The sequence below is a fragment of the Callionymus lyra genome, chromosome 1, assembly GCF_982586985.1.
Source record: "Callionymus lyra chromosome 1, fCalLyr1.hap1.1, whole genome shotgun sequence".
Taxonomy (NCBI): Eukaryota; Metazoa; Chordata; class Actinopteri; order Syngnathiformes; family Callionymidae; genus Callionymus; species Callionymus lyra.
In genome coordinates, this window is record NC_141818.1 from 43,024,486 (window position 1) to 43,050,306 (window position 25,821).

Sequence of the window (25,821 nt, forward strand, 5' to 3'; positions counted from 1 at the left end):
TCACTTGAACTTTAAGTCTATAATACAAACAGACACTAGAGGGCGCTACAGCTATTTTTAATATCAAGCGAACTGGGGAAGTATGAAGGACGATAAATGACTTATGTATAAATAAATGTATGAATAAAAAACACAATCTATAAATAAATGTAATAGATAAAGATCTAGATTCTAGAACGAAGTAGTTAACTGGACAAAAAACATACTTAGAAACATAAACGCAGCACAACTAAATATATTACACACTGGACTGTGATCTTATCTAAGTCACATTTATATCAGATCATAAATGATTAGCAATAGCATGGACACGGTCCATCTTCCCAGGATTATCCAAAGTTAGCCGTGAAGCTAAGATAATCATGTGATGAACGTTTGATGCTCTCAAGGTAGTGGTAGTTGATCCAAGGCAGTAACCAATTCATTTACATACAGACCATGAAATTTAAAAATGACAAAATGTATAAATACCTAAATAAATAGAAGACTAAATGTATAAATAAATGTCAAAATGTATAAATGACAAAATGTGTATTTATACGTAAAAAATCTCCATTCTCTGACAAAAATTAAATCAGAAGTCATTTATTTATTTTGACATTTTGACATATTGATATTGACTCAAAAGGAAGACACTCAGGGCTAATGGGGGGAGCACAACGCTCACTCGTTCTCTTCATGGATGTCAGGACCAGAAGGAGTAAAACCAAAAAAGACAAAATGTCACTCCTTTGCAGCAAACCCAGTCCGTGAACACCTGAGTGTAATGAAGCAACCTAATGGAACTCTCAGTCTGAGGTTGGTTAGAGGGTTCCAAAAACTTGATGTCCTGCAAAACCAAAGCGGGAAGGCTCACTTTTTGACCTCGGTCCCGCTTAGGGTCTAGCTTGAAACGACCTAGCGAACCTGTTAGAGGGCGGAGCACCAAATGACATAGAACAACGTTTTTCATTTGTGTTCAAACAATATTCAACTGCAATTAAACATTTAACAGATACAAACTGCATTTTTGAAACAAATGTACAAACTCAAATTGTTTTTTTTCTTCACCATAAATAAAAAGTTGGAGAAACAAACGCAAAAAACAAACGGCAAAAAATGTTTTAGTTGCTAGAAATAATCTTTGCTGAAATTAGGGTTGATCTTGTGGAACAAATAGTTTAAGAATGTCATAAAGAAACAAGTTTGTTCATCCATTTACACAACAAAGATTAAAAACTTACATCACTGTTTTTGTTTTTGACTTACGTGACGTCGGAAAAAGAAAGAAAAGTTATTTTTCCGATATGTTCAAACGCTTCGCTTCCGACCACGAGAAGTCTTGAGCGAATAAAGGAGAAGTTGAGAAAAAAAGACATCATCACTTCTTTTGGTGAAAAATGTTTTTGGAGGAACTTTCGTGGGAAAGTTTGAACAACTTCAACTTTTTTTTTACCTTTCATGAATCAAAAATAGGCTTGAAATAGTTTCACAAAGTCTTCGATCCGATGATGTTTCAAGGTCGATTGTTGTTAAAATCGAGTAACTATATAACAAAATAATTTTCTTCATGGGAAGGCCGCTGTGATTTCTCTGTATTTGTCCGAGCGTCATGTGACCTGGTGCTTTTATACTTTCGATCCAGTGTTTCATACTTGACTAGTTTCATGTCGACTTCCCTGTTGTCGCCTCCACACAGATTTCTTCATAGTTGGTGTCATAACTGTGGAACAGGAAGTTAAATATGATTTTAAAAAAATCGTACTTACAGAAATAATAATAATAATAAAACGTTTAAACCATGTGTCCTGCCTTTGACCCTAGCATCACAGGGGTAAGAAAATAAAAAGTAAGGCTGTCAATATTAATCTAGTTCAAAATAGACTGACCCACAAAAAGTAGGAAGTAGAGCCTATTTGAGTGTATTTTTGACTACAGCGCCGACTGACAAAAATACACTCAAATGATCAATGATTTAAGTTGATGTAACTTTACTCTTTTGAAATATGGGAAATCTGGCCAAATAATAGACTCAAAATAAACAAGAAGATGACATTGCCAAAAGTACAAAAATGTTCAGTAGAAAAAATAGTAAGTAAGTAAGTGATAGTTATTTGTGAAGCGCCTTTCTAGACCAGGGCCACAAAGCGCTTGAACAACCAAAAACAATTAAACATTCCCATTGGTCGGTTCTACTACAGTGTTTTTTACCCGTGAAAGAAGGTCTTTATTTATTAAGTAACATTCAGTTAAAAAGGTTTTTAATCAATTCCTGGATTCATGTTCCTGTTGCGAAGTACTTTCTGCTGCATTTTTTACAACATATTAAGACAAAAATATATTCCTTCATAGACAATTATATAAATAAAGTATATTTTTGTCTCAATCCTGTCAAAAGTTGCGCACTGTACAAGTAAGTGTCTTACAGTGTACTGTTAAGCAGTGCTTAGAGAAGTGTGCGATTGAGACACAGCATAGGATGGCGGTCGCTGAGGGTGGAAAGTGTCCATCGATCTACAATCAACTTTCTGGCCGTTTCAAACACACTGCTCAGTGTGAACGCAATCGTGCACTTAAAATATTAGATGTAAGTGCACGATTTTAGACACACCACAAGTGTAAGTCGTTTAAAAAGAGTCTCTGCTAACATGAACTGTTCAATGGAACAAATTCAAAGCAGATTGAAGTCGATGCTTTTTGATATTGATCCACGATTAATATGATTAAGATGTTAAGAGTTCACAGCACTAGAGTAACCTAATCAAACAAAAGATCTGAACTCCATTTTACAAACCACGCTCATTGGGTCACATCCCGCCACAAACACGTCACAGCAAACTTCTCTGTCGGGAACTTCCTTTTACCGCCGCGAGAGCGATGACAGAGCCATGCTGATCACGAGGAGTCAATGTATATCACTGTATATCGTGACATTCAATTCCTGCCGTTTATTCAAGTGATTCATTGCAATTCACCGTTTCCCAGGAGGCATTGCAAAAACTACTATTGTTTTTCTCAAAGATTTCAATACTTGTTACTTCACTATCACAACACCAGAGTCAATTACTCCACAATAGTACATAAATATACTTGTTACTACACTTTCACAACACCAGAGTCAAGTACTGGACAATACTACACATATATTCTTGTTACAACAGTATCACAACACCAGAGTCAAGTACTCGACAATACTACACATATATTCTTGTTATTACACTATCACAACACCAGAGTCAAGTACTCCACAATACTACACATATATCCTTGTTACTACATTATCACAACACCAGAGTCATGTTCTCCACAATACTACAAATATATACTTTTTACTACACTTTCACAACACCAGAGTCAAGTACTCCACAATACTACACATATATACTTGTTACTACACTATCACAACACCAGAGTCAAGTACTCCACAATACTACACATATATACGTGTTACTACACTATCACAACACCAGAGTCAAGTACTGGACAATACTACACATATATCCTTGTTACTACACTATCACAACACCAGAGTCAAGTAATGGACAATACTACACATATATCCTTGTTACTACACTATCACAACACCAGAGTCAAGTACTGGACAATACTACACATATATCCTTGTTACTACACTATCACAACACCAGAGTCAAGTACTGGACAATTCTACACATATATCCTTGTTACTACAGTATCACAACACCAGAGTCAATTACTGGACAATACTACACATATATCCTTGTTACTACACTATCACAACACCAGAGTCAAGTACTGGACAATACTACACATATATCCTTGTTACTACACTATCACAACACCAGAGTCAAGTACTGGACAATTCTACACATATATCCTTGTTACTACACTATCACAACACCAGAGTCAAGTACTGGACAATTCTACACATATATCCTTGTTACTACACTATCACAACACCAGAGTCAAGTACTGGACAATACTACACATATATACTTGTTACTACACTATCACAACACCAGAGTCAATTACTGGACAATACTACACATATATCCTTGTTACTACACTATCACAACACCAGAGTCAAGTAATGGACAATACTACACATATATCCTTGTTACTACACTATCACAACACCAGAGTCAATTACTGGACAATACTACACATATATCCTTGTTACTACACTATCACAACACCAGAGTCAAGTAATGGACAATACTACACATATATCCTTGTTACTACACTATCACAACACCAGAGTCAAGTACTGGACAATACTACACATATATCCTTGTTACTACACTATCACAACACCAGAGTCAAGTAATGGACAATACTACACATACAGTATATCCTTGACACGACAGTACCACTATGTTGTATCGTATCAACAGATTCTGACTTTTTCTTGAGTTTCTATCTTAAAGAAATTCTCTCCATAAAAAGAGTATCGATCCATTTTCAGGGAACTGTACCCGAGGTGGGGTCACGATGGGGGAGACACATGTTCTCTCTATCATGTCCTGGATCTACCCCGGGGTCTCCTCCCAATAGCACACGTCACCTCAGCAGAGCAGGGTAGAGGGGCATCTTATAAAAGTATGGAATACCAGGAGTGCCGTCAGTAGTTCATAATAAAGTGTTTGGAAATAGAGACATCCAGGGGAAAACAAGTAACGATATATATATTGATTATTGGGAAATAAATTCACGCACAAATGTGTATATCAATAAGGAAATACGTGTATCCATGTTCTATTCCCTATTAAGTGAATCACTGACAACTCTTTTACAGAAGGTTCTGTTTGCTCATCTGGTTCGACCTCATGGTGGTTCCCCTCATGACACACAAGTGTACCAGGGCTGTACGGACCAGGTGGTCTGACCACCTTGTTTCTGAGAGTACCGACCAGGTGGTCTTGTGTCTGTCCTGGATGAAGTCAGAATATCACTGATCCGCTTTACAAAGTTTTCTGGAGGTATTTTCTCATGTTGTGTAACCCACGTCGCTGCGGAAAAAATGGGAAGTCGAGAAACCCACGCGTGGGTCAATATCATGAGCACGACAAGTATCTGTCAATGTCCTCGTGGAGTAAACTTCATGAATCACACATGTTGAATGTTTTTTTGGGGGGAATTCACACTAGAATATCCAGTATCATGATTGAGAGAAGATTCAAACTTTGTCGGTCATTCTTTTCTAAATCTTCTTATTCTGCAGGAAACTGACGATAGATCTCAACTTGACAAAAACAACATGAAAACATGAATATACGTTAAAGTTGTGTATGGCGCCCCCTCTGCTCAAATAGTGTCATTGCAACATTGTGGACCCAGCGTGTTGTATGAGCCACCAAATATTAATATATAAAACTAGGTCACGTGACTGTTGAACAAGTTCCAGGATGTGATGAGAGATTATTATTGTTATAAAAGTAAAGTGAAATTTATCTTAAAAAAAATAGCCTCAAATAGATTCAATCTATGTTTATTCAGTGAATATTGTTTTGGTCTGAGTTACAAATGTCATCCTCCTCCATTGTACGCTTTATTATTTTGTTTTCCAATTAATTGAATCGCCGTCTCTGACTCACTGACGTGAAGCCATTATGAAGAGAATCATCAAATATTAACAAAATAAATACATTAAAATTCTGCTTCATGCTTTTTGAAGAACATTATTTCACTTTTTTTAAATAAAGCTGTATGTTGCAACCAATCACAAGTAGCTTTGAGCCAGTGTTGAGGAACTTTATCATTTCAAATGTATTTGTAATTTTCTGTTCTTTCCTCAAATGAATGATGCTCAAAAGAGCTCAAAGAGTTTTGGATCACTTCCAGGATTCAAAAAATGTTTAAGATAAGACTTAACTAAACTTAAAAGAATAATAAAAAATTGTAGTTTAGTGACTTTTGATTTAAAAAACAAATATACACTTCTGGTTTCCCCCTAATTTAAGTACAGAAACCCTTTCGTTATGTAATAAAAAGGTTTTTAAATATAAACATAAACAATTCATCTTTTCTATCAAGTACGTTTAAAAATCAATTCTCTTATGTATAGAGCAAAAATGGGAATTGACGTTTGAATTGAATGTTTCTCGTGGACTAGTTTTATTTGTCATCCTTGAGGTTGTTTGATCGACTCATCACTCGTCACTGAAAACAAATTAAAAGTGTAAAAACCCTCACAGGTTAAAAATGTAAACGTATATGCAGATGATACGGTCGTCTTCGTCTTCTTCTTGGTCCAAAATGACACTTAGAAACATCCAAATACCTCCGTACTGCTCGTCCGTAACGTCCTGTTTTATTGAAGCCTCAACATTAGAAGTATTTTCCTGGAAAGAATTCAACAAGTCTTCACATTTTAAGCTGGTTTTAAACGGACGCCGCGACGGTTCGCTGCTACGTTAGCCAGTTGAGGCAGCATGAGAGACTGATAACTCCCACTTCTAAAATATAGACTATTTTTTTAAGGAACAATTCTTCTCATGTGGAGCTTCAACACGAGAGGGACGTCACAGACTATTTGGATGTTTTTAAGTGTCATTTTGGATGAAGATGAAGACGAAGACAACTTTTTTGTCTATAACTCTAAAGAACCGATTACTCTGAAGATAATCCAACATTAGTCGACATGAGGGTGAGTAGAAAATGAGTGACGTTTGGATGAACATTTATTTTTAAAAAAGTGCATTAAATAATAATAATAATAATAATAATCTCTATTTATATAGTATTTTATAATATTTTTTCTTTCACTCACAGAAATAATGAGGCCAATTCTTAAGATTTTAATTGCATATCAAATGTCCATTCATTTGAATTACTTAAATTTAAAATAAACAATTTCAATAAACTTTATAAGCTAAAAAATGTGTCAGTTAGATGTACGTGAAACCATTAAGACTATGATTTATGTAAAAGTGTGTTTTCTTCATGTGCAGACCGATTTATGTTTTTTTAATCAATAATAAATCCAATTTGTTTAGAATAAATAAGAAAGAGGATATTATTTATTGATGAAGTTATTTATTAAGTAATTCAAACCATAAATAAATACTGTTTAAATCTTCTTCATGTTTGATATGGTTTCGTTAGAAACTCCTTGACTTGTCATCGGACTTACATCTAGATTCGTGGTCGAGTTTGTTTCTAGATCCACTATGTTCGTGACACTTTCAGTAGATTTCTCTCAGTCTTGGAATCAGATACTTTCGCTTTCCACACGTCGACTGGAGAAACTGGGGTTGCCATGCAAGAGCTGCGCGGAAAGTTCGTGTCTCGTTTTCGGAGGAGGAGGAACGAGCGACTTCCTCTTCTGTCCTCTCTTTAAAGCGCTGACCATGGAGTCTTCAGTCCTCAGCTCGCCTCTGCCGGTCCCTCACACCTGTGCTCTCTCACCTCACCTGCGACCTCATGGGCCACCAGAACCCGGACCCGGAGTCCCTCCAGAAGTGCGGCGGACGTCGAGGAAACTGTCTGGACCGCTTTCTGCTCGTGTCCGTCCTGCTGCTGTTCGTCGTGGTGTCGGCGGTGGCAGCAGGTGGAGTTCTGGTTCTGATGGAGCTGCGGTCCAAAGTGGAGGCGCCGCCGAACCTCGCGACCCTCGCGGCCGCAGAGACCAGCACGTTCAAGGTAACTAGTCCGCGACCGGTGAAGATAAAAAACTCTGGTCCGGTCCGGTTGAAACTCACGTCTTTTTCTTTGGATCTCTTTGACAGATGCAGAACTTTGCGTTCCTGGAGGTCATTTCAAGTAAGTCTCTATTTGTAATTATTTGAAAATATCAACAACAACGTTTTTTTTTACTGGTTTAAAACGACAGAAAATCAAAGAAGACAAAAATAAAATACAATAAAAACTTGTATTATCGATTAAAGTTTAGCTTAAATTATCATAGAATGCAATTCATTTAACATGAAAAATGATTTGTATTTGATCGTAGATTTATAGACTTTTTATTTGAAATAAACACATCTTGCACTAGCTAAGTTAGAATATATTTATTTAAGTTAAAAAATACCTTCACTTTAAACAGACCCTTCGCAAAAAGTTTGTGGCCATTTTCACTGTATTTTTGTGGCCCTTAAATAATATGTAGAACATGTTTATGACAGTGTTAGTTAACGATTTAATTTGTATTTATTATTGTATTTACTCCAAATGAAACGTAATTAAGTTCTTTGTTTAGGACTGTTTATTCCAATTTTAATATTTCTTATATTATTATTATTTCGCAATTATTCCATCCGTTTTTTATTCGTATTTTTATTAAAGCAATATTCAGTGGCATAGTTAAGTGTTTTCTCTTTTTTTTTTCAAAGTAAACAAGTACCTTAAATATAACTGTCTGTAGCTAAGTAAATAAGTAAGTTTTATTTGTAAAGCACTTAAATTTAAAAAAAAAAGAACATGCCTGCTTTAGAGCTTGGCTCCAGCGAGTGTTTAAGTGATCAGATGACACTCAAATAAACAGTGTCTTCGTAATCCCCAGCACAATTTATGAGGGTTTTTTTTGTGGGAAATGATATAAACTAAAGATGTTTTTGTCTCCCCCACCAGGCGAGCTGAAGAACTCCACCATGTCGTGGGCGCCGGTCAGCTTCATGGCAGAAAAGTCAGTTGGAAGTAACTTCTATTACGACGAGCAACAACACTCGCTGAAGAGCAACAAGGAGGGATTTTACTTCATCTACATCAACCTGAACGTCTCCTGCACGTACAACAGGTGCAGCGACGGCGTGCTCGCCGTGGCGCTGGACGACAAACTCACCTGCCAGGTCCAACTTCCCGCCGACAGAACATTCGTGAGCAAGCAGTGTTGGGTCGTGGCCAAGATGGATCAAGACGCTCGGCTGCTGGGTCACATGACCGTCCCAAAGGATGGTCTGGAGAACTGGAGGTTGGAGCTGAAAGGATCCAATTTTGGGATGTTTCTCGTGGACTAGTCGCCATCCGGGACCAGATCTCAAGAAAGACATTTATTTTTCTTATGAACAAGGTTGTTTGAAAACCCAAACCTTCAAAAAAAACCTCACAGGGTGTTTTTCTCTGACGATATTTATTAATCTGCATCACATTCCCTGAAAATATAAACGTATATGCAGATGATATGACTTGTCTTGAAGGGAATGCGAGTCAAATATTTTTGTATTTTTTTAATTGTAAATATTTATTTCCTTTGGTATATCTATCTATTTATTTGAATTGTAATGTATCTTATTTGCATGTGTAACTGTAATGACACTACATTCGTGTTTCCTGTTTTCATTTTATAAATGTTTTATTTAATAAAGCTGAGGCTTAAATTGAGCTTGATTTTTCCATCATTTTTTCCAAGAATAATTAAAAAAAAATTACCTGCCATTTCTACACACAAGTGTATTTGTACTCATCATTATAGAACAGAAAAATAAGCAACAAAAAAGTATGAAATGAATAATTTCTTTAAATAGATGTGATTATTTTAAACGCTAGAAAGATATTCTCAAACAGCTACGTGCTTTACAATAAATACAAGTTAATCAACAATGTTTCTATGTTAAATATATATTTTCTCTACAGTGAGACACTGTATTGTTATGTTGTAGTAAAATGACAAAACCACGAAACGAAAAACAGGAAATCAGAAAAAAAGAACTCTGCGACAGGAAAGTTCCCTTCAACATAAACCTGAATGTTTATTAACCACACATTCTGGTTTATGTTGTGTAAGTCAGCGATTTTAAACATCCTGTGTTTTGGGAAATATAATCATGTAAAGGTCAAGACACATACCTACCTACCTACCTACCTACCCCTGCATCTATCCCATCTACTTCCACCTTCGTAACATTTCAAAAATCATGCACTTCCTTCCTTTGGATGCTGCTGAGAACCTCACCCATGCTTTTGTTACCTCCAGGCTGGACTATTGTAACTCTCTTCTGTCAGGATGTTCTAAAAAGTCTTTCAGAACTCTTCAGCTCATTCAACTCTGTAGTTTGTGTCCTGACTAAGATTAAGAGGCGCAAACACATCTCCCCTGTGCTGTCTTCTTAACATTGGCTTCCTGTAGATTTTAGCATAACATTTAAAATCCTTCTCTTAACCTATAAAGCCTTACATGGTCTAGCACCAACATACATTAAATATCTAATCCAAACTTACCAACCTCTAGGACCTTATGATCTTTAAACTCAGATCTATTAGTTATACCACAAATTTCTAAATGTAGATTTGGAGCCAGGGCCTTCAGTGTTCAAGGCCCTCTGCTGTGGAACCAACTACCGGCTTCAGTCTGGAGGGCAGACACCCTCTCTATGTTTATGTTCAATCTTAAAACCTTACTTTTCAATAAAGCCTATAATTAACTTAAAGGTTTATCTTTGCTGCTATAGACTGAGAATGCTGGAGGAGTTTTAGACACCGAGCTCTGTATATCCTTCTTATCTGCATTACACTCCTATGCAGTTTAAACCCACACTTTTTTATTTCTTTCCCGGAGCCCCAGGGCGGCTGCTGATCCAGGATCTTCACCACGTCATCAGATCCCGAGTTCTCTCCAGAACCTCCATGGACTCTCCCATACTCTTCTCTTTTCTCTCACTGTATCCTCCCTCACTCTTCTCCTTATCCACCGGTCTACCAGCCCATCCTTCCTCCCAGCCGGTCAAAGCAGGATGCCGTCAACGATGAGTCAGGTTCCGCTAGAGGTTTCTGCCTTCTAAAAGGAAGTACCTACCTACCTACCTACCTACCTACCTACCTACCTACCTACCTACCTACCTACCTACCTACCTACCTACCTACCTACCTACCTACCTACCTACCTACCTACCTACCTACCTACCTACCTACCTACCTACCTACATACCCACCTACCTACCTAGCTACCTACCTAGCTACCTAGCTACCTACCTACCTACCTACCTACCTACCTACCTACCTACCTACCTACCTACCTACCTACCTACCTACCTACCTACCTACCTACCTACCTACCTACCTACCTACCTACCTACCTACCTACCTACCTACCTACCTACCTACCTACCTACCTACCTACCTACCTACCTACCTACCTACCTACCTACCTACCTACCTACCTACCTACCTACCTACCAACTTAGCTACCTACCTACCTACCTACCTACCTACTTACGTACCTACCGTCTCTTTTTCCTTGCATCTCTCGCAACCCAAACTCCTCTTTGTCGGTCACATTCCCCCACTTTTTCCTCCCACCGCCACCGTCAGAGAGAGTTTCCCCTCAGCACAGTGAAAGAGCTGAGTCAGGTTTCTGTTGTTCTCCGACTTCACCACTTCCTGCCCCTCGCTGTGAACCTGTGGCTGCAAAATTCATGTTGTTCCTTTTGCTACTGTGTAGAGAACATCTGCAAGTCTAAACATGTTCACGTGTTGTTATGGCACTTTATACTGTGCAGATGATTGTTAGAACACATCACAAGAATAGGATTTATAAGACCAGTGTGCTCACCTAATGCCAGCTAACCCTGTCATCTTGGACCAAGATGGTTAGAATGTGAGGAATTCATTTCTTTTTTTTCCACACTTTTTTTATTCAATTTTACAGGAAAGATCATTTACAATATCAATGTAAACATTTCAAGTGTTTCATTTTCATCCCCATACAGAAAAAACAAATGAAATAAAACAAACGAAATACAAAATAGGTTGGCGACTTGAGCGGTACAATGTAGTAAATTGAAGAATGGCGATGATCCCAGGGACCCAGGCAATACATGTCAAGCCACGCACAGCACGACAATTAAAAAAACAAACAAAAAAAACACAACAAAAAGACAAAACAAAACACCAGTAGTAAAATCAGTTCACACATAAAACCCTGTACCTCTGCAACCCACACACCCAAAGTTCTGTTTCCTACTCAGCCTAATTTGGAATATTCAAAATGTTTATTTGTTTTTAAAAAGTAAAAGAAGGGGCTCCATATCCTCTCGAATTTGTTGGACGATTTCTTAAGAGAGTACCTTATTTTTTTTAATTTTTAAGAAATATAAAACATCTCTCCCCTAATGAGAAAAGGAAGGGGGGGCTGACACACTTCCATTTTAAAATAATTAATCTCCTTGCAAGAAGTGTAAGTATTGCAAGTCTAACCTTAGTGTAGTGGGCACCGTGTAATATTTAGCATTGAATTAGACAATGTGTTGCACAAATAGATGTGACTTGTGTACCCGTTTCAAAATGCTTGCTCCCAGAGTGATTTAATAGAATTCAAAGAGTTGTCTTGTACTTGATAAATTAGACCATAATAGTATGAAATTAGTTTTTTAGTTTGTGAGACAGGTGTTGAAAAGGTGTTTCCCGAGGATTTAATTTCTAATCACTCTGAAATTCCACATAGGATTGTTATGATATTTTGTTGTCTACATAGTCTAGATGAGATCTATGACAGTCATTGATATTCACTTGGGATGATTATAGATTTATAGCATCATCAACCTGTCATATTTGACAAGGATATCATAAAATATATCGATTAAATTATCAATTTCTCTAAGATTTGAGATCAAAATGTTTTCTGGGATAGTAGTCTTCGTCGTCTAGAAGATCTATGGACGTCATCGCTTGCTACTCGTGGATTTATCGCATATTAAACTTGCATTTAACGAATCAAGTTTGTTTTAAACAATTAATAGATACATAAAATATTGAATTATATATAGAAATGTCAAGCGTGGAGTGAGATAAATTTCGTGACTGTCACTCACACAGTGAGCTTCGCACTTGACTGCTTTGTCACCATCATTAAGGATCTTTCCTCATCCATCCATCCATCCATCCATCCATCCATCCATCCATCCATCCATCCATCATGATCGTTCCTCTATATTTAATTCATATTTATTATTAGAATACTTTGTTTTAGCGCTTCTCTTTTTTGAAAGAAAAAAAAGGGATGTTGAAATAAGATACAGTTAAATAAAATACAATAAAAATGGATCCAGATGGTGATTTCTAAGAAACATTTTTTCCTGAGACTCAGGACTTTTCATTTGAGATTAATGTTAAAAAAACAACAACTATAACCAGGTGATACTATTTCATTTTTAATCTGTAATTTACTGAATCATTTCGAATACCAACTACAATAGCTGTTAAAGTCCTTAATTCTATTTTACTATATTTTGTTTAATCCAACTATATTTATTATTTAAAGTCATGATAGTGTGAGATAAAAAAAAAGTCCTGGCATGACTTGAACAGATTTTAAATATTTACTAGTCTTTGACATTCTGCTGTTTTGTTAAAAAAATGTCAATCAACCATCAGATCTTTCCATAAGGGAACACATGAAAAAAATGATTAAAAAAAAATAAACCACAAATTCATCATAATAACAAATGCCTGATTTCATCTATTGTAGCGTGTTAACGTCTATACTCTGGCGCCCCCGGTGTTGACAGGGTGTAATTGCACCGTCAATGTCATTTATTATAGAAGTGGGTGATGAGCCAATGAATGGACACCAAAGATAAACCAGAGATTTAATGGACTTTAAGATTATGTACACATTATGATCAACACATTTGTAAAACCCTCATCACGTCTCGTGAAGAGACGAAGGCCGAGAAGGTTCCACCTGAGTTTCTACAAGACGCCCCCGATCATGAAGGCGCCCAGATAGTTGTGGGTGTGTCCCGGGCGCAGCTTCTTGATGCTCTCCAGCGTGACGTAGATCTCGTCGCCGGACTTCAGCTGGAAGCTCCCGGCCAAGAAGCTGTCCCTCAGGTCTTCAGCTGGTCCTGCAGGGACTCGCTCGGACGGCTTTGGGCAGCGAGAACTGAAGGAGATGAAGACGTGAGGTGGAAAAAAAATGAAACAAATCAATCAAAAATCAAATGAAATATATATATAAATATTATTATATATATATATATTATTTAGTTATTTTATTCAAACGATTTTGTAAGCATTACTTTAATAATTAAATGGAATAGTATCGCTATTGAAATGTAACATTTGTTTTTAATTGAATACTTGAATTAAATAATATGTTTATTTAAAGTTTTAATTTGTTCATTTTTAAAAATCGAACATTTTAATATTGTTAAATAGTTGAATAATTATTATTTTTTTAACACAGAATTGTATGTTTTAATTCCAACAATTAAAAATAAATAAATTCTAAATTACTTTTTTTGTTTAATTCAAAGCCTTTAAAATTCAATGTATTATAGTAACACCAGATAATATCAAAAAGGAACTAATTATTGTAATTACAAAATCAAACTCTAAGTGTGTTTTTTGTATTCATAAAAAAACAACAAATTGAATTATTATAAATAAAAAAAAAAATAATAATAATAATTAAAAAAAAAAAAAAACCTTGCAAAATACAAATATTGATTTTAATTGATCAAAATAAAAATAAAAAATTGCTTGAAAAAAAAACATTAATTTGAACATATTCAAATTTTCTTATTCAATTATTCAAACATATAATCATTTCAGATTGTTTTTAAAAATGAACAAATAAAACCTTGACATACAAACTGTTGAATTCAATCGTATGAAATCTCACACGGACTCACATCATGGCCGTCATCAGCTCGATAGGAAGTCCGTAGTTTTGAGATTTCTTCAGGACCTTGTGCTCGATGGGGAAACATTCCTCGGCGGCGTTGAGCTGGACTTTGGTGTAGATGTGATAGACTCCGTCCCTCTCCAGGACCAGACGTCCGTCCCTGTAGGTCATGTGCCTCATGATGGTCCGGTCGCCTTCGCTGATCCACTGGATCACGTTGACGTCTCCTGCAGGACTCGCAGCACCTGGAACCAGAACCACAGCCGTATTTAGAAGAGGAACAGAGAGCGCAGACCTCTGCCAAGCCTATCGGTATTTTTATTTTCCCAACATAATCCTAACTAAGTCATGAAAAGTACTTTAGATGTTAAATTTGAAAAACATATTAGTGTTTGACAATCTTTAAAAAAAAGTATTTACTAATATATATTTATATTCTTTCAATGCATTTGTTACTTTTTTATTATTAGAAATTAAAATACACAATTCTAAAGCATTTTTTTTATTTTTTTTGTGTTGCAATGAAACTTCCTGCAGTCATTAAATCCTCCTCAGCTAAAGGAATTAAATCCTGCAAGATCCTGGCGATGACTGAGGACGAGAGGATACAATGATGACTGAGGACGAGAGGATACAGTGATGACTGAGGATGAGAGAATACAGTGATGACTGAGGTAGAGAGGATACAGTGATGACTGAGGATGAGAGGATACAGTGATGAATGAGGATGAGAGGATAAAGTGATGACTGAGGACGAGAGGATACAGTGATGACTGAGGACGAGAGGATACAGTGATGACTGAGGATGAGAGAATACAGTAATGAATGAGGATGAGAGGATAAAGTGATGACTGAGGATGAGAGGATACAGTGATGACTGAGGACGAGAGGATACAGTGATGACTGAGGATGAGAGGATACAGTGATGACTGAGGTAGAGAGGATACAGTGATGACTGAGGATGAGAGGATACAGTGATGACTGAGGACGAGAGGATACAGTGATGACTGAGGACGAACGAGAGGATAGAGTTATGACTGAGGATGAAAGGATACAGTGATGACTGAGGACGAGAGGATACAGTGATGACTGAGGACGAGAAGATACAGTGATGACTGAGGACAAGAGGATACAGTGATGACTGAGGACGAACGAGAGGATAGAGTTATGACTGAGGATGAAAGGATACAGTGATGACTGAGGACGAGAGGATACACAAATGACTGAGGATGAAAGGATACAGTGATAACTGAGGACTAACGAGAGGATACAGTGATGACTGAGGACGAGAGGATACACAAATGACTGAGGATGAAAGGATACAGTGATAACTGAGGACTAACGAGAGGATACAGTGATGACTGAGGACGAGAGGATACACAAATGACTGAGGATGAAAGGATACAGTGATAACTGAGGACTAACGAGAGGATACAGTGATGAATGAAGATAAGAGGATACAGTGATGAATGAGGACAAGAGGATACAGTGATGACTGAGGACGAGAGGATACGGTGATGACTGAGGACAAGAGGATACAGTGATGACTGAGGACGAGAGGATACTGTTATGACTGAGGATGAAAGGATAAAGTGATGACTTAGGACCAGAGGATACAGTAATGACAGACGGACTAGAGGATACAGTGATGACTAATGACAAGAGGATACAGTGATGACTGAGGACGAGAGGATACAGTGATGACTGAGGATGAGAGGATACTGTTATGACTGAGGATGAAAGGATAAAGTGATGACTTAGGACCAGAGGATACAGTGATGACTTAGGATGAGAGGATACAGTGATGACTGAGGACGAGAGGATACAGTGATGACTGAGGACAAGAGGATACAGTGATGACTGAGGATGAGAGGATAAAGTGATGACTGAGGACAAGAGGATACAGTGATGACTGAGGATGAGAGGATACAGTGATGACTGAGGACAAGAGGATACAGTGATGACTGAGGATGAGAGGATACAGTGATGACTGAGGACGAGAGTATACAGTAATTACTGAGGACAAAATGTTGTTTGAACATATTTTGGTTTGAAAACAAATGAAAGCAGTTACGACTTTGTCAAGAGTCATGTGGTCTGTGAATTCTACAACACCAGAGTCAAGTATTCGACAATACTACACATATATACTCGTTAATACAGTATCACAACACCAGAGTCAAGTACTCCACAATACTACACATATATACTTGTTACTACACTATCACAACACCAGAGTCAAGTACTGGACAATACTACACATATATACTTGTTACTACACTATCACAACACCAGAGTCAAGTACTGGACAATACTACACATATATACTTGTTACTACACTATCACAACACCAGAGTCAAGTACTGGACAATATACACATATATCTTTGTTACTACACTATCACTACATATCGTATCGTTAACCCTGTATCATGACACGTATCAACACATTTTTGAAATTACTCACAACTACAGTGTAGCTACTGAATCATAGAGAGTGACGAATCACATGATACACAACTGAAAAAAGTCGCCTGTTTCTTATAAACAACAACAACCACAACAAAAACAACAACAACTACAACTACAACTACAACTATAACTATTACTATTACTATTACTATAATAATAATAATAATAATAATAATAATAATAATAATAATAATAACAATAACTATAACCATAACTATTACTATAATAATAAGGATAATAAGAATAATAATAATAATGATTTTTTTTTTACCCATCAGGTGAGCCACAGGGTTCGTCTGCGGGGCTTCAGTCTTCTGGACGCTCAGGTCATCGTATGATTCTGATATAAAAATACACGTTAAACACACAGCAACTTCATTGATGTCGTGACGTCATACCTGCGAGTCTTATCTCGTTGCTGGTCTGAAAGAGAATCAACACGTCAGCGACAGGAAGTCAACACAGCAGAGAGACGTAACTCACCTGCGCGGCTGGAGGTACGTGGTTCAATTCCTGCAAGAAGAGAGAAGGATCGATGTAAGAAGCTTGTTGGCCACATTTGACTCACTGACGGCCCCTTCTGGCCCCATGAACAACACATTACAATCAGTAATTACAAGAAAAACACACACATTTTTTTATTTTATTATTTATTAAATAAATAAGAGATTTTCACATATTCTTTATTTATTTTCTCGTCATAACATTTCTGCTTTATCTACCTTTATTTAATTTTTTTTATTAACATGTAAATACGCAAATAAATTAAAGATATGAAGAAGCTTTTTATTGACAATACAAGCAAACACTGGATACACTCATCTTATATTTTCCCACTGTTTTTTACTTTAGATACATTTTTTTTTCAAAAATCCTAATCAATCAAACATCAAACGTGTATTTTATCAGTGCTTTTACAAAAATGGCTAATGTTTTGTACCCATGCACACGCAGATGAATTCCTCTTCATTATTGTATTTATATATTCATAATTATTCATCATATTTTCTGTCACTTCCTTCATAAGCAGATCGAAGCAAGAAGTTATTTTTGACTTTCATTGTTGTAACTTGTAACTTCCTATATTACACAAACATTTTTTTCATTTCCTCTTACATTAAATCAAGTCAATATAAACCAGAGGGTTATTAATGTATCTTGTTATATTTTTAGTAAAAGATATTTGTGACGTTAGAATTGGAGCTAAAAATGTGTCAAAACTCTTCTAAAGATAAACTTCATGAGCACTTGGTGGGAAAATGTGGAAGTGAACTACAAAAGAAAAAATTCCACTTGTGATATTTGTCATCGATGACTCTTGACCTTTTGCTTGTCGTACGTGCCTGTGGTTTCCATGGTGACGTCAAGAAGTTTTTTGTTTTTTTTTCAAGTTTCTCACCTCAGTTCTCCGGGAGAGTTCACAGATGAAGTATCCTTCCACGGCCAGGCCCAGCAGGCACAGCAGCACCAGGGACAGCACCAGCCTCCTCCGGAGGGCTCTGGTCCAGGTGGGTCTGCTGCGAGCCGGCGGCGCGAAGGGCGAGGCCTGACTGTCCACCACAAACACCTGAGGGCGGGAAGCTTCTCTGTCCTCCGCCATCAGTCACATTGTACACCTGCCACTCACCAGAGATCAACACGATGACACAATCCAGACGAAGCAGATAAACATGTGATGAAACGATGATGATTTCTTCACCGAGTGTCAAACTATCTTCTGGAGAACGTTGTTACGTGACTGTTAGCTCTGACGAATATCTGATTTTTAATAAATATGTTACAGCAAATTGTTTATTTTGTCTTTGCTATCAAAATAAAAGTTGAACACTTGCAGCTACATTAAGTGAGTGTTGAAGATGTTTTCTAGTTTGTTTGACATCAAAACTAGCAAAAGGTTAAACAACGAATGAAAATATCCAATTGTTTCTAAATCACTGGCGGACAGACTCCACGTGAATCAGTTTAGCAAAAGGTTTGACTTACGGAGGTGAAGTTCAGATGAAGAAGCTCCTTCTTATGACCACAAAAAGTTTCCACACACACTTATAATAGTTTTTGCAAAATTATACCAACGTCAGTTCCTCTTGTCCCGCTCGAGCGTCGACCGCCTGGAGAATTCCCCCTTCAAGTGACAATGAGAGAGAAAGAGCATTTGAATGAATGCAGAAGATTGTCCCACTCATCACACTTCCTCTTCTTGAGTTTCTTCTGTGCTCATGTGTCACCTTTTTTCTATTTCATTTTAACCACAAAGTCAGTGAAAATGTCTGCACGTCGAAAGTGTTTTCACACAACAAGGAGTCTCTGTTGTTCAAGTAGCATTTGAAAAATAAGACCACATTGTTGCACATTTATACAACCACACAGAAACTAAACATGTATTTTGGGTTGAACCAGGTTTAAATATGTAATTTGAAGTGTAAACACAGACACAAACCCAAACAAATGAATTTCTTTAGTGCCTAAAAGTGATGATTTAGAAGGTTTTTCTATTATATATAAATAATAATAATATAATAATAATTCATTTTCTTCATAAGGCGCCTTTCAAAACTCACAAAGACCCAATACAGAAGATTTAAAAACAAGACAGGAGTTTTAAAAGTTCAAAGGTTTTTTAAAGAAAACTACAAAACATGGAAACTATATATATAAAAAGAAAATATTGAGGTAGTTTAAAAGAACGGTGTTTTTAGGTCAATAAATTGTCACTATTGTATTGTTTGTGTGCTGTTGTGGATACATGATAACATAGAATGAATTAAAAAGAGTAAAAAATAACAAATAAACAAATAAAATAAACTCTAAAAGTGGATTTATGGAAAAAAAAAGAACAATAAAACAACAACAACAGATCAACAGATTTTTTTTTTCTTGCTAGACATTTTTATTGTTGTTGATATATTTAGAATAATTTGTAATGTTTTATATATGCTTAAGTTAGTTTATTTATTATCAATATTTTTTATTTTTCAATATGTGTACTGTATTTCCTAATATGTGTATTTACTGCTGAAACAACTAACATTACCCTAATATGTGAATAATAAAGGCATATTAATATATATAATTTTGATATTAATGTATATTTATTTCTTAAATCAAAATAATAATAATTTTCTATTTGATTTGCGTTTTTATTTCCGGGATCTGGAAAGACGCTCGTCCGCTACTCTGCCCTCATTGGACGAGCAGAGATACTCTTCCTATCGTGATTGGTTCAGCGCCTGCTGGCGTCATGTCATCTCAACCAATCCGCGCTCGTGAAAGTTTGTGCAGCGGAAGAAGAAGGACGCGTCTAGAAGAGAGAATGGCTGAATTCAGTTAGCGGTTCTTCTCCGGGTTTGTCGTGATGGACATCCGCGGCGGAGCTCAGCGGGCCAGGGAGAGAGTCGTATTCCTCGCGGGGGTGTTTTCGCTCGTCTTTGGCTCCGTTTGCTGCTTCGGAGACTCGCAGAACAGCGAGTTCACGTTCCTGGTTCCCGCCGGAAGAGTCGAGTGTTTCTTTCAAACCGCTCTTAAAAATGGATCGATGGAGGTGGAATATCAGGTAACTGTGGTGTCTTCATGAAAACCTGTTAGAGATCCAACCATGTTCTTAAAAAATCAACTTAAAGGAGTTTCATTAAAAGTGGATCAATCACACTCTGTTCCCAACCGGAAGTGACGTGTTCGATTTTATGCGTAATTAATTAAATCGAATTTGAAATCTAAAATCTTAAAAAAGTTAAAATCATTGCTGGTTCAAACATCTGTTAAACATTCAGGAGAATCTCAGATTCATGCCTCGTATTATTTAAGAGGAAGTGAAAACGGGAACGAGTTTAAACTCTGACGTCATTATCTTGTATTGACTTGATAAATCTTTTTATAGTTGATAACATTTTTTTTTATAGTTGTATCCGGAGTCACGCGGTCAAGTTTGACACCTATTTCGTCTCTTGTTTGAACTGTGATTTCTTGACCCACAGTAATGGTTTTATGAGCATTTTCAACATGGAACAATGACATAACAAAGAAACTATTAACACTTTTTTATTGTAATAAAACTCTTTTCGATGAGTTAAGACAACAAACCTGTAACGATATCAGTGTTTTAAGTTGACTGATAACAATGATGGCAAAAGGGATGATGAAGGAAATAAAGGAGTTTGCCAAAGGAGAACAAACACCGATAATCAGGAGCCTCAAAGAATTAAAGGACAATATTTAGACACACCTTTACTTCCTTTTAAGTAAATATTCCTTTTGTTTGGCCCCTGACTCGAGCTGCTGAAACATAATGACCCCTTGTGTTTTTGAATATTGCTACAAGGTTCTTGATGCACAGCTCTTAAAAAAACGTAAAACAATATGTATCATTATAGAAGGGCCACGATGCAATATATTGTCATATACTGTAGTACTTTAGAAACAAATGTATATATAGTTTATTGTAAAGAATTGTTTCATAGTATCGGCAACATTGTTACATTATTAGTAACTTCAACGGTGCAACATTCGATTAGATAATGTGCTGTTATCGATACTAGGGGTTTGTGTTGTCAAGAATCTGTGATAAAATACGTTCAACCATACGATATATATATATGTATGTATGTATATATATGTATATATATATATATATATATATATGTATGTATGTATGTATATGTGTAGTAATTAAGTGGTAGTAAGTAAGTAAGTATTGTCCGGTACTTGACTCTGGTGTTGTGATAGTGTAGTAACAAGGATATATGTGTAGTATTGTCCAGTACTGGACTCTGGTGTTGTGATACTGTAGTAACAAGGATATATGTGGAGTATTGTCCGGTACTTGACTCTGCTGTTGTGATACTGTAGTAACAAGGATATATGTGTAGTATTGTCGAGTACTGGACTCTGGTGTTGTGATAGTGTAGTAACAAGGATATATGTGTAGTATTGTCGAGTACTTGACTCTGGTGTTGTGATAGTGTAGTAACAAGGATATATGTGTAGTATTGTCGAGTACTGGACTCTGGTGTTGTGATAGTGTAGTAACAAGGATATATGTGTAGTATTGTCGAGTACTGGACTCTGGTGTTGTGATAGTGTAGTAACAAGGATATATGTGTAGTATTGTCGAGTACTTGACTCTGGTGTTGTGATAGTGTAGCAACAAGGATATATGTGTAGTATTGTCGAGTACTGGACTCTGGTGTTGTGATAGTGTAGTAACAAGGATATATGTGTAGTATTGTCCGGTACTTGACTCTGGTGTTGTGATAGTGTAGTAACAAGGATATATGTGTAGTATTGTCGAGTACTGGACTCTGGTGTTGTGATAGTGTAGTAACAAGGATATATGTGTAGTATTGTCCGGTACTTGACTCTGGTGTTGTACCAAAATATGTCCAAACATCAGCTTCAAAAGCTGCTGGAGTCGACTGTATCCACTTGTCCTCAGTCGTCGACTGTATCCACTTGTCTGTAGTCATCGCTGAGACATCACAGAAATGTATTTTTCCTTTAGATATGGGGGATGTAAGGACTGCTGCCACCTAGAGGCTGGAAGTTTAATTGCAACACAAAAATTGAAAAATCCAGTGTATATTTGCATATAAATTTTAATTAAAAAATCTTTTTTTTTTTTTTATCAATTGCTTCACACACACCTACTGTGTGCAAATATATATTGTTTATTTATTAATTTTAGAGTATACTTTTTTCATATTTGTGATCCCGAGACTGTTAATGTCGTCACAGTGGGATTAATAAAGTTTTTTTTTTTTTCGTAGCCCTCGTCTAGAGCAAAAGTTTGTGTCTTTAAGCTTCAGGTTTTCATAAAAACAATTATGTTAATAATGATGTGTATTTGTTAATACGGTGTGTGGACGTCAGGAGAAGGTCACGAGAAGGTCACGAGAAGGTCACGAGAAGGTCACGAGAAGGTCACGCGTGTTTGTTCTCACAGGTGATCGCAGGCGCAGGTATGGACGTGGACTTCAGCATCATCTCACCCGAAGGCTTCAGGCTCATGTTCGACTCGCGTCGCTCGGACGGAGTTCACGTGTGAGTTGAACCGACCTCTCGTGTCCTCGACGGTCGACCCTGACCCTGACCCTGACCTTGAGTTTCCTCCGCCAGAGTGGAGCCCACAGTCGAGGGCGACTACCAGATCTGCTTCGACAACAGCTTCAGCCGCTTCTCTGAGAAGATGGTGTTTTTCGAGGTCATCGTGGAAGGTCAGGGGGGAGACGTGGCGGGAGACGACGACGACTGGGCGGGTGTGGCGGAGCCCGACGGGAGCCTGCTGGAGTACAAGATGGAGGACATCCGGGTGAGTCGACGCCCGAAATCAAGGGCGAGAAAACGGTGAAATGTTTATATTTATACATCGGTTTATGATTCTGTAACACAAACAACATTTGCCATGTTTACGCTATCAACTGCTACATGGTCGTTATGTTAGCGCTAACATTGCAAACAAACTTTGGATTAATTTACACATTTAAAAATAAGGAGAAGAAACACAAATTAAACTTTAAAAAAATCCTGTTTTGTTCTTATATTACCGGCAATAAATCTGGTTCTGGTTCTGAAATAAATCTAGCCACGTTTATGCTATCAAATGCTACAAGGTTGTTATGCTAGTGCTAACACTGAAAACGGCTTTCAGAATAATTTCAACGTTTATACATTTGAAGATGATCTGAAACACAATTTAAACAAAATTAGCCACGCTTATGGTAGCAAATGCTACATCATTCAGGTCATTATGCTAACGCTAACATCGACAAACAACTTTTGGATTCTTTTACACAATGAAAGTCTAGGAGATCATCCTTGAAACATCATTAGCCACATTTATGCTATCAAATGCTACTTGGACATTACGCTCATGCTAATAATGACAACAACTTTTGGATTTATTTAAAAGCGTAAAAACAAGGAGATGATTCTTGTATCAAAATTAGCCACGTTCATGCTATCAAACACTAAATGCTCTTTATGCTAGTGCTAACCCTGTCAATGACTTTCAGATTGTTGTAACATTTAAAAACGAAAATCTAAAAATTCTAAAATACAAATTAAACCACAAACAAAATCTTGTTTTGTCACGTTACTGGCAATAAAACAGTTTCTGATTCTGAAATAAAACTAGCCACGTTTATGCTATCCAATGCTACATGGTTGTTATGCTAGTGCTAACACTACACTCTAACTTTTAGATTAACTAACCCATTTAAAAATGAGGAGATGATTCTTAAACACAAATAAAACACGTTTTTAGTGCAGATTTGTTTTGTGTTCTAGCTCCAGGTTCACTTGAATATAAAATGTTTGATTTTAAAAACAACAACGTTTTGTGACTTAGATGTTGAGCAAACACAGCTGCTCAAAAGTGGCCGCAGTTGAAACCATCGACCAGGACGTTGGTCATAAATGCAGTCAAATATTTTTAGTAGGAAGGACCTGATGGCAAATATGTGTTCAAGTTGTAAAACTCTTCGAGTAGAAGCATCAACAAGTGTGTGTTCCTACATCACGTGTGACCCGTCCTGTGGTTCCGACCCGCTCAGGAGTCCATGGACTCTCTGCACCGACGCCTGGAGCGGAGCCGGCAGATGCAGACCATGTTGCGAGCCTTTGAAGCTCGAGACCGGAACCTCCTGGAGGACAACCTGTGGAGGGTTTCCTTCTGGTCCTGCGCCAGCGTGCTGGTCATGCTGTGTGTGGCCTTGACCCAGGTACTCTCCCGCACGACCCCCCAAAACCAGGTGAAGTTTTGATGCCTTTTCATCTCCAGGTCTTCACGGTCCGAAAACTCTTCGAGGACAAACGGCGAGTCTGCACGTAGAAGAACGTTGAACCTCACGGATTCAAAAGAGCACAAACTGATCTACACAGACTTGAAGTAAAAACACACATTTGTTGTGCGACGGTTTTAGAAGTGAGAGAACATTTGTGTTAAGTTTTATTTAGTGATTTCTCCACATTTAAGGCTCAGTTTCTCTAGTTACTGACGTTTGAGTTACATTTATACTGGTTTTGGTACGTTTGGAATTGATTTCTCCGCAGCTGCACTTGCTGCTGTCGACTGTATATTATCACTGTGACCTTTTGTGACCGGAGAACATGTGACTTTCGTTTGAATAAAAAATGATTTTTAACAAAAGTTTGTTGTTATTTCAAGATTGTTGGCTGTGTGTTGGCAAGAATATGGCGAATCGATTCATATCACGATACAGTGACAACCAATACATATATACAGTATATATTGATATACAGCGATAGTGTAGTAACAAGGATATACAGTATGTGTAGTATTGTTCAGTACTTGACTCTGGTGTGGTGATACTGTAGTAACAAGGATATACAGTATGTGTAGTATTGTCAAGTACTTGACTCTGGTGTGGTGATACTGTAGTAACAAGGATATACAGTATGTGTAGTATTGTCAAGTACTTGACTCTGGTGTGGTGATACTGTAGTAACAAGGATATACAGTATGTGTAGTATTGTCAAGTACTTGACTCTGGTGTGGTGATACTGTAGTAACAAGGATATACAGTATGTGTGGTATTGTTCAGTACTTGACTCTGGTGTGGTGATACTGTAGTAACAAGGATATACAGTATGTGTAGTATTGTCAAGTACTTGACTCTGGTGTTGTGATACTGTAGTAACAAGGATATACAGTATGTGTAGTATTGTTCAGTACTTGACTCTGGTGTTGTGATAGTGTACTAACGAGGATATATGTGTAGTATTGTCGAGTACTTGACTCTGGTGTTGTGATAGTGTAGTAACGAGTATATATGTGTAGTATTGTCGAGTACTTGACTCTGGTGTTGTAGTATTTACAGA

The 25,821-nt window shown here is 37.1% G+C and overlaps 3 protein-coding genes across 3 annotated transcripts; 2 read left to right on the plus strand and 1 right to left on the minus strand.

Moving 5' to 3' along the window:
* The first annotated feature begins 7,315 nt into the window (after positions 1–7,315).
* On the plus strand, positions 7,316–9,276 carry LOC148089595 (uncharacterized). The gene is made up of 3 exons (XM_087784545.1): positions 7,316–7,599; positions 7,686–7,719; positions 8,527–9,276. The coding sequence occupies exons 1-3, from the start codon at positions 7,381–7,383 to the stop codon at positions 8,910–8,912; spliced, it is 639 nt and encodes a 212-aa protein (XP_087640671.1). The 5' UTR covers positions 7,316–7,380; the 3' UTR covers positions 8,913–9,276.
* A 3,541-nt stretch (positions 9,277–12,817) lies between these two features.
* tnfsf14b (TNF superfamily member 14b) lies at positions 12,818–19,129 on the minus strand. The gene is made up of 7 exons (XM_087784558.1): positions 18,973–19,129; positions 18,389–18,605; positions 17,473–17,502; positions 17,388–17,412; positions 17,261–17,329; positions 14,526–14,763; positions 12,818–13,774 (listed from the first exon to the last, which is right to left on the minus strand). Exons 2-7 carry the CDS (start codon positions 18,587–18,589, stop codon positions 13,582–13,584), a joined length of 756 nt encoding a protein of 251 aa, XP_087640684.1. The 5' UTR covers positions 18,590–18,605; positions 18,973–19,129; the 3' UTR covers positions 12,818–13,581.
* A 1,139-nt stretch (positions 19,130–20,268) lies between these two features.
* tmed1b (transmembrane p24 trafficking protein 1b) lies at positions 20,269–25,129 on the plus strand. The gene is made up of 5 exons (XM_087808442.1): positions 20,269–20,539; positions 22,925–23,022; positions 23,098–23,290; positions 24,534–24,701; positions 24,761–25,129. The coding sequence occupies exons 1-5, from the start codon at positions 20,342–20,344 to the stop codon at positions 24,809–24,811; spliced, it is 708 nt and encodes a 235-aa protein (XP_087664568.1). The 5' UTR covers positions 20,269–20,341; the 3' UTR covers positions 24,812–25,129.
* The last annotated feature ends 692 nt before the right edge of the window (positions 25,130–25,821 follow it).